Source organism: Echinops telfairi, unplaced genomic scaffold (assembly GCF_000313985.2).
Source record: "Echinops telfairi isolate 266 unplaced genomic scaffold, ASM31398v2 ScPeMD7_7469;HRSCAF=8507_1, whole genome shotgun sequence".
Classification (NCBI taxonomy): Eukaryota; Metazoa; Chordata; class Mammalia; order Afrosoricida; family Tenrecidae; genus Echinops; species Echinops telfairi.
Genome location: NW_022111373.1, coordinates 31,165,221 through 31,174,519, shown reverse-complemented (window position 1 = coordinate 31,174,519; position 9,299 = coordinate 31,165,221). Strand labels below are relative to the sequence as shown.

General features: G+C 52.4%; 1 protein-coding gene across 1 annotated transcript in view; it reads right to left on the bottom strand.

Moving 5' to 3' along the window:
* MCC (MCC regulator of WNT signaling pathway) overlaps nt 1-9,299 on the bottom strand; it is a 332,143-nt gene that overhangs the window by 33,966 nt on the left and 288,878 nt on the right. The window contains exon 12 of the mRNA XM_013005658.2: nt 3,843-4,077. Coding sequence (XP_012861112.1) covers nt 3,843-4,077 — 235 coding nt within the window. The remainder of the gene's footprint in view (nt 1-3,842; nt 4,078-9,299) is intronic.

Genomic DNA, 9,299 nt, shown 5'->3' with positions numbered 1-9,299 from the left:
AAAAAAAAAGATGACTCACCCGACCAGACCGGAAGGTGTTGCTGTACACAAAGAGCAGCCGTCTGTCTCACCTTTTGCTACTGGTAGCAAGTTCTGGCAACACTACACACTGAACTCATGGGGATCGAGTCACCCCGTGAACCAGCGTCAATGCACGCTTGAAAGAAGGGGCGAGGAGTCTGCAGATGCCAGAACTGAAGAGGGGACCCAGCCAGAGGGGACGGGCGAGGTGGAAGCAGCGCTAGCCAACAGAGGTCGGGCTTTGGGGAGGCGGCTCTGGAGCTGAGGCCCCCACACTGCCTGGAATAGAGGCCAGGTGAGGCAACAACACTTGTCACCTTCCAGGCTCCGGGTGGGGAAAGAAGGCAAAGTCCTTTCTTGGAGGAATCAGAATTTCCATCTTGTGGCATGTGAAGGCGTGGTCCACAACACACAGGAGTCCGAGCCTCTGCCGCCCATGGGGCCCCACGGGACAGAAGCACAGAGCCACTCTGTAGGGACGCCTGCAACCCAGGGCTCCCAGACTCCCGTGGAAAAGAGGATCCTTTGAGGACTCTAGAGTGCATGTTCTTCTCTTGCCTGCCCACCCTGCACACCCCCCCTACACACACAAACATACACGTACGCTCTAACTCTTTAAGAGGAAATGAAAGGACTGCCTTGCTGTAGAACTAGCTGATGAAAGCAGAGGGAGAGGACTTTATAAGAACCAGAAATAGGCGTTGCTCAGCAACATTTCCCAGGTTCTTCTGTGTGGTCACAACACTGTGTCAGCCCTCTAAAATGTGAGCAGACAAGATGAGCCTCAACATTTCTTATTCTTCCTCCACTGGCTGGCTGGGCCGGTGAAGCTCCGGGTCACTTTGAAGGCCCTATGGTGTAGATAGCAGAGTCTGTACTGTTCTAGGGACCCTTCTCCAACCTGCTATGCACAGGTATTTGAGCCGAAAATAAATCTCTTGTGTTGAAAAAATAAAAAAACCAGAAACAACAAAATGTGAAAAACTATGAACACTTACAGGGGGAAAGGAGCACACGCCACAGTGAAAGGCTTAGAGCACTCAAAAAGAAGGGTGGTATGAGGGTAGAGGGAATTGGGGGGAGACGCGGGAACTGCTCACAGGGATCGATGTACAATGCCCCTCCCCTTCTGCCCCACTGGAGATGAACAACAGAAACATGGATGATGGGTAAGGTGACCAGATGTCTCGCTTTTGGCAGGACAGTCCCGATTTTTAACAATTTTTCACGCATCCTGCGGCGTTTTTAAAAAGGTCCCGATTTTTGGAAAGAATGCACGACAAACTAGGGTATACGGTTTTCGGCTGCCATGTGGCTATTTCGCCAGGATATGAGTTTTGTCAATGGTGTCCTGCTTTTGTCCCACTTTACCAATGTTAAAATCTGGTCACCTTAGTGATGGTAGACAGTGGATGGTGTAAACTATGAAAATAAAAATAATTTATAAATTATCAAGAGTTCACCAGGGTGGAAGGGTGGGGGATAGAGGGGAAAAAAGAGGAGCTAATACCAAGGGCTCAAGTAGAAAGAAAATGTTTTGGAAATGATGATGGCAACATATGTACAAATGTGCTTCATATACAATTGATGTGTGGATTATTATAAGAGCTGTAAGAGCTCCCAATAAAATGATTTATTATTATTATTTTTTTAAAGGTGCATTGGAAGGGAACCAAGGAGATCGCCGAGAAATGAAAGGAGAGGAGCAACACGCCAACACCAGGGCCAGAGAGGTGAGCTTCTCGGCGTTGCCCCCTGGGACAAGCTGGTGACACCCAGCACCATGTGCCATGTAACAGGTCTCACAGGGGCCACGGCAAGTGGCATGACTCTGATGCTTATCTCTCAGACAATTAATAAGAAAATTAAGCCAGAATGCTGGCGATGGTGCCCCTGAACTAAACACTACGGGCAATTTCCCTCGCAGGTTTTAAACCTTCAAGTCTGCTAGAAAATGTCTAAGATGGGTACACATTTCATTTTTAAGTGGCAAAGGGAATACTAGAGCTGTGGTTTCAACCAAAAAATGTCTTTCTTGGCCAGAATAACAGAAAATGTCTTACGCATTTGCCTGAATATCAAAAAGGAAATTCTCAGTCCTGGGCCAGAGCAAACATGATGATGGGAATGAATTATGAAGGTGCAGCCTCATGACTCACACCCCAGGGTGCAAGGGTCTGCCAAGGGGGCCTGGCCAGAGAAAAGGTCACTGCAGCTACAGCCGAGGCCCGCCTCCTGGGCCGTGAGGGGAAAACTAGCCAAGTGGTGTGAAGATTCCCCAGAGGAAGCAGAGGGCAAGGTCTGCGCTGAGGGGCCGGCCTGAGACAAGCAAGCTTGGAAGTGCCTTCGTCTCTCACCACTGAGCAAGCTCACCACGACCTCTCCCCTCCCCAAGGGTGGGACAACTAGATGGGGGTTTGCATTACATCACAGCTCGAGCTGTGGTGCGTTGTCCTCAGCACAGACAGGTCCCAACAGCTTAGCATCTCGTGACACACCCTGGCCTGCTGCTGGCCTCCAGTGCAGATACAGACAGGGACTTCTCTACCCTCCACTTGGAGCCCCTCTCCCCCACGTTACAGGTCCCAAGCATGCGCAAATTGGGCCCTCACTCACTTGAGCCTGGCATTTAGAAAGTAGACTTGGCAACGTGGTTCCTGTCTCCCCTTCACCCCCTGCTCCCTGCCGAACCCAATGGGCCTGTAGGGAGTGCCCTGGGGGCTGCCCCCTGGACAGGACCATGTTCCGAAGGGCTATCTCCTGAGAAGAAGCTGAAAGTGCAGGCCTAGTGCCTGGCTCTCTGGCCACAACCAGACGAGCGGCCTGCTGGAAGAGATGGGAGTTTACATGCTTCCCAGTGAGGGGCGCAGCCTTTCCAGCGAGCCTCCCTGCTTCAGAGGCACCAGCAGATAGCTCCGCCGCAGCCTGAGATGTTATCCGGACACAGTGATGGGAACAACCCTGGTGCACGTTCACAGGGAGGGCAGTGTAATTTGTGCAGCCTGAATGCGGTACCAGAGGGGCGAGGCTGCCGGGAAACCAGAGATCTCATCCAAAGTCTCCTCCTGCTGCCAGGCAGCGTGCCACGGAGTACCTGTACGCCCCCTTCAGATTGGGGGTCATTGGAGATGGACAGAGGGCTATTCCCAGCTGTTATGAATTCAATGACCCTCCTCCACACCCTTGTCAAATGTGTTGGAATCCAAATCCATTCCATACGGATGCCACCCCATCTGGGAACCGTGTTTTCTTTGTCATGTTAATGAGGCCATAGCAATGTATGGCGTGTTCTAAACCTAATCACTACTGAGTTATAAAAAGAACCAATTAGATGCAGAAAGAGACACCCCCCCCCCCCAGAGGACAGATGCTATCTTACGAGAATGCAGGCAGATGGACTGACAAGGCCAGGAGCTCCAAGAATTGCCCCACACCAGAAGCTGAGACAGAAAAAGAGCCACACTCTGAATTTGGACTTCCAGCCTCCTGAACTGGGATAAAATAACTGCCTGCCGGTTCTTCAAAGGTCTGCCTTTTGCAGCAGCCCCCCACAAACAGCGCTCCATCCTGTCCGCGTCTGGACTGGATGATTCATAGCAATGCCAACTGAGGCGGACTCGGGAGCTCAGCTCCCAGACACGTGGAGACTGGCCCCTTCTCCCCTTGGGGCTCTGGTTCTCTGGGGAGAGAAAGCTCGGCATGGGTGGGGCTGGCGACTGACCCTGGGCACTGGCTTGCCCTGCTTTCGGCGGGCCATTTCTGTTTCCTTCTAAGGACAGTCTAGTGGGTGGGCACAGGTGGGACCCCACCTCAAAGCCTACCTTCATGGCCATGAGCTCCTGCATCAGCACGGCGTTCTCCAGGTCCAGCCTCTGGCTGTCGCCACGAGGCTTGACGTCGTAGCTGAGGGGGTCGATGTGGATGCTCTCCAGCTCCAGCATGGTCAGCTTGACGGCAGCCCGGTCGTTCTTGAGCTGCTGGATGTAATCCTTCAGCCTCTGCTCGTCTTCCTTGGTGAACTCCGTGTCACAGCTGCTGGCTGTGGAGCTGGTGGTGCTGAGAAGAGAAAGGCACAACACCGCTCCGTCACCCCCCAACGCAGCTTTCTCGGCACGCTTGCCCACGCCACCCATCCTCAGTGTCATTTAGGTGTTAAGAAAAAGCACATTCTTCATGAGATCAATATGAAGGATCACAGAATTAGAAATGCTTTATTACACCCTTGGACCCAGCCTTGCGGGCCCCAGAAAGGAATTCTCAAGAGATGATTCTGCCAAAGCAAAAAAATAATGCAGACGCTGATGATGTCTCGTGGACTATGCTCTAAACCAGGGTGTAAAAACAAGAGCGAGCATGTGGTCATTACAGTAGTCATTATTACGTGGGTGGGGACATTGTTTAAGTGCGGAAACAGGACAGAGAGCACCGTGTGCCCAATAATCAAAACAGCAGGAGACAGGGGCAGGGCTTCGTAGCGATTACTACACCAAACTCATTGCCATCGGGTCAATGCGACTCACAGTGACCCTATAGGACAGCAGAGAACTGTCCCTGTGGGTTTATGAGACTGCACCTCTTTATGGAAGTAGAAAAGCCCATCTTTCTCCCACTGAGCAGCTAGTGGTTTCGAACTGCTGACTTTGTGGTTAGTAGTTCAACGTGTAACCATTATGCCATGAGGCTCTTCAGTAAAGGGATAGATGGGGTATATTAATGAAACAAAGCAAGTTGGAGAGTAAACGGGTACTTACATATGTTTGTGTGCTTGTGTGTATGCATTCTCATGCACAAGAGTACACACATGCTGCATGCCCCCCTGAAGCCATTGGCAGCAAGTCCTCTCTGGGGGCAGAGCTGGAAGGAGTGGTAGTGAAGGTAATGCTTTGCTCTGTTTAGCTGTGTTGCTGGAATTTTGTACCAGGGAGGACACAAATGTAAGACTACTGTGATAATAAGTTAAAAAGCAAGGTGTCTCAGGCCTCCGTGACCCCTCCTCCTGCACCTTATGCTGAATATAGTGTCTGCCAGAGTCCTGGGTGCACTTGGCAGCCCGTTTAAGAGTGGCAGGGGCTGCCAGACTGAATTCTGGGCCCATGGTGGTCTGAGATGGTTTCAGAGGGGGGGCGCAGGGCCACCATCAAGGTATGAACACAATCAGAGAATTCTCTCGACAGTTCTGGCCTTGGAGTAGAGCCGAAGGAGGGGAGGATGGGGGCTCTGGGGCTATTTGGAGGAAGAGTGATCCAGCCAGAGGAAATGGCAGAAGTAGAGGCCAGAGAGATGGGGCAGGGGATCACGTCACATGATACAAGTTATGCATCTCTTTCTCTGGAGTTAGAATGGAAGCCACTGTTGCTGGGCGTTACCGAGGTGGTTCTGACCCATAGTGCCCCTGTGCACAACAGAACCAAACACTGCCTGGTCCTGTGCCAGTCTCACCATGGTTCCTGTGCCTGAGCCCACCATTGCAGCCACTGTGTCAGTCCATCTGGTTGAGGGGCTTCCTCTTCTTCACTGCCCCTCTACCTGACCAAGCGTGATGTCCTTCTCCAGGGACTGGTCTCCTGAAAACCTGTCCAAAGTATGTACGACGAAGTCTTGCCATTTTTGCCTCTAAGGAACACTCTGGCTGGATTTGTTTGTCCTGTTAGCAGTCCATGGCCCTTTCAGTATTCTTCTCCAGCACCGCAGTTCAAATGCACCGATTCTTCTACAGTCTTCCTGATTCACTGTCCAAGTTTCACATGCTCACGAGGCCACTGAACATACCATGGCTTGGGTCAGGCACACCTCACTCCTCAAAGTGACACCTCGGCTTTCCAATACTCAATAAAGAGGTCTTGTGCAGCAGATTTTACCAGTGCAATGTGTCTTCTGACCTCTTGACTGCTGCTTCTGAGTCTGGATTATGGATCCAAGGAAGACAAAATCTTTCACAGCTTTGACCTTTTCTCCACTGGAGGGCTTTCTTGAGCAGCAGCAACATGATCTGCCTCCCAGTTCGGCAGTTCTGGCCGCTGTACTGAGGAGAGATGCCGGCGGGGCGGGGTGGGGTGGGCAGACCTGTTGGGGAGGCTGCTGCGACAGCTGGAGAGAATGGGTAGGGTCTGGGCCAGGCTGGGAGCCGTGGGGGCAGTGAGGAGCATGACCACAGGCATGATTATTTTTTCGCAAAAGAAGAAAAATGTCCTCCACTTGGCAGACTTTAGGTGCCATTTCATAATGAACTCCTACCGCTCAAAAGAAACAGGACAGAGCAAACAGTACCAGGAGTGAGGCAGGCGTGCAGGTGGGATGAGACCTGCCGCTGGACAGGGACCTCCCTCATCGTCTCCAAAAACTCACTGCCACCGATTTCCATAGCAATCCTATAGGACACAGTAGAACTGCCTCTTCTGTGCTTCTAAGACGTTATAAATCTAGGTCAGGAGCAGACAGCCTCACCTTCTCCTTCAGAGCAGCTGGTGGGTTCTATCCCCTGACCTTGTGGTTAGCAGCACACCTTGCAGCCAACAGTGCCCCGGGGCGCCCTCATTCATCATCTCAGCCATCTTCAAGGGAGGCCTGGCAGCAACAGCTTTGTAGTCAACAGCGTCACACAAAAGCCACTGAAGTCCCGCTCCAGGAGCTCGCCTGCCAGGCTGTTCCCACGACAGGGGAGGGGTGGCATTTAGTGTCCTGCAGACAAGTGAGCCGCAAAACAAAAACAAACCGGAGCAGTGGCCCATGCACGCTCCCCTCACGCAGCTGAGCTCTGAGACACCATGTGCTCAGACTGTGGGGAACCACCGTCTCTCCCAGAGAGTGCGGCAGCGGGCAGGTGGGAGAGGCGCCCCAGTGAGGGTGCAGCGCCCTTGCCTTTCACTCCATGAGAATTCAATTGGAAAAATCTCAAACATAAGGCAAGAAGTCAGAGGATAAAACTAACATCTTTACCAACTGGATGGCACTTGGTAACAGTCTTCCAACTGTTTTGAAGGACATCTGACATTCGGAGTATCTTTTGTTTCGCTTCATTTTTTAATGAAGTAATCGCAATGTTCCCAGGGCGCTAAAAGCGACAGTTTGCCGACTCCCGTGCCTGCCGAGTTATTGGAGTATTTTGGCATAATTTCATCCAGCCGATGGGCCCAAAGGCTCTCTTCTCAAAGTGTGGTCCCTAGGCAAGCATCACCTGGAACCTGCTAGAAACACATGTTCTCATGTCTCCCCCATGTCCTCGACCTTTGGAATTAAAAAGTCCTGGGTTGGGGTCCACCACCACTCTGCTTTTATATGCACTGCAGAGAAGTCTGATAATCCACTGAATCGCAACCACTGGCCCACCCCCCAGACTAACGCAACCTCTGTTGGGAGGCCTGTGAGGTGACCGGATCCTCTGGTTTTCTGTAAGATGAGACAGTCCTGTTCTTCTCCCACGTACCAGCGCTGTGGTGCACAGCAACTTGCCTAACCTTTCTGCATTGTGTAAGGTGGAGACATGCATGAACCTTACCTTACCAGGTACGGAAAGGGCACCTGGGTCCAGAATAAGCAGTATGGCGTGTGCTGTATGGCCACATGACACTGGGCCTGGGGGAGGTGGCGGCAGGGGTGACAGCCTTCCTGATAGCCGGGCCACTAGCCTCAGAGCACCCACTGGTCCGCTTAAGGATTCCTCTTAGGGATGTTAGCCATTGTCAAGCCCAGAAAACCTCTGTCAAGTACTCGAGGAAGACTGGCTAAACCACCTGGAACAGGTGAGATGGTCTGGGGTGGCCAGGCACCCTCTGAGGCCCATGGTTCGGGGAGCGGGGATGACGGGCCTTTTGCTTCACCTTTGTTGCTATGGCTAGTGTTCGAAAAGGACAAAACAAGAAACAAAAAAAGAACAAAAGCTCAGCCCACACATCCTACCCTCAAGCAAGCTCGAGGATAATGCTTTTACCAAAGGGAAGTTTAATTTCCAGATAAGCCCCAGGTCTCCCTCCGTCCCTTCCAGGACATCACAGGGGCAGGCCAGGCGAGGTTAATTACAAATCTGCTTTATGCCCTTAATGCTCCACTGCGGAATATGATTATGACAACGGCAAAAAGAGGGGCAGTGACCAGCCTTTTCTCTGACCTCCCGCAGACAAAGGCGCTGGTCTCCCAAGGGCCTGCCGCCAGCTGCCGGGCAGGGGCTAAGCCATCCATTAACTCCCGGGCCTGGGATGCTGGATGATCTCAGTTGTCAGGCGGGGATAAATCACTTGCCATACTGGGCTGTAGGGTTTCTCCTCTTCAGGGTGGGAGGCTGGCTGGTAGGCGTGGGGCTGGGGTGGGCTGTAGGCAAGGCTGCAGGTGCAGAATAGCCAGACTCCCAGACTGGTGGGGTTGCACGTTTTTGTTTTTGGTTATTTAATGCTTTTGTTTTCCCTCTGGTTTAGCTTGGTTTCTCCTGCCTGTGATGCTGGCTGAGCTGGCTCCACTCTGCATCCAGTCAGCGACCCTGCTGGCCGGTGGGGGACCTGTCCACAGCACAACGTTTCCATCAAGGCAGCCACTCATTTCCAGTGTCATCTCTGCCTCTCTACACCACATCCCTCTCCCCACACTGCACCCAGCTCCTTAGAAGAAACAGGCATTTCTCCCTTCCCCACCCCTGAGTCAGTAGAAAGCTAAGAAGGGTGGTTTGGTTCCTCTCCCTCGAAATTCAAGAGATGCATTTTCCCTCAAGCTCTTACTTTAGGAAAAGGCGACAGAGCTAGCCAGGTAGTCGGCACCACCAAATTATGCTTCCGTCATAAAAATGAGCGCTTTCTCTTGGGCCACACTTTCCCAAACGGAGCTACGGAATGGGCAGAGGGCGTGGCCATCAGCTTTACTCTCCTGGTGTTGACACCCCCTGTGCCCCTCGCCCACCGCAGCAGCCTCCCGTCAGGAAACGCCCCGGGGGCCTGCAGTTCTCCGAGCCAGGGGCCACAGTGAGAGGAAGGGGGAGGGGGCCATGGACAGTTGCCACCAGACTCTTTTCAGGTTCCTTGTTCCTCCCTCACTGTGACGTGGGAGACCACCTGGTCGAGACTGGCAAGACTTAGAGACAAAAGGATCACAATGATGGTACTTATGGAAACAGTCTGATGCTTTGGGGCGTGAGTTAGTTAATTGTGCCAGCCTGGCCAATAATCATGTGGGGCTGGTTGAAAGGCGGAGGGATAAATGGGTGGTGAGCCTCGCCTTTCTAGTTCTCGGGTCTCTTGTTTTGTGATGGTTGTATCGGGTGCAGCTGCCTTAGCAGTTCCCTGCTTCAGCTTGCA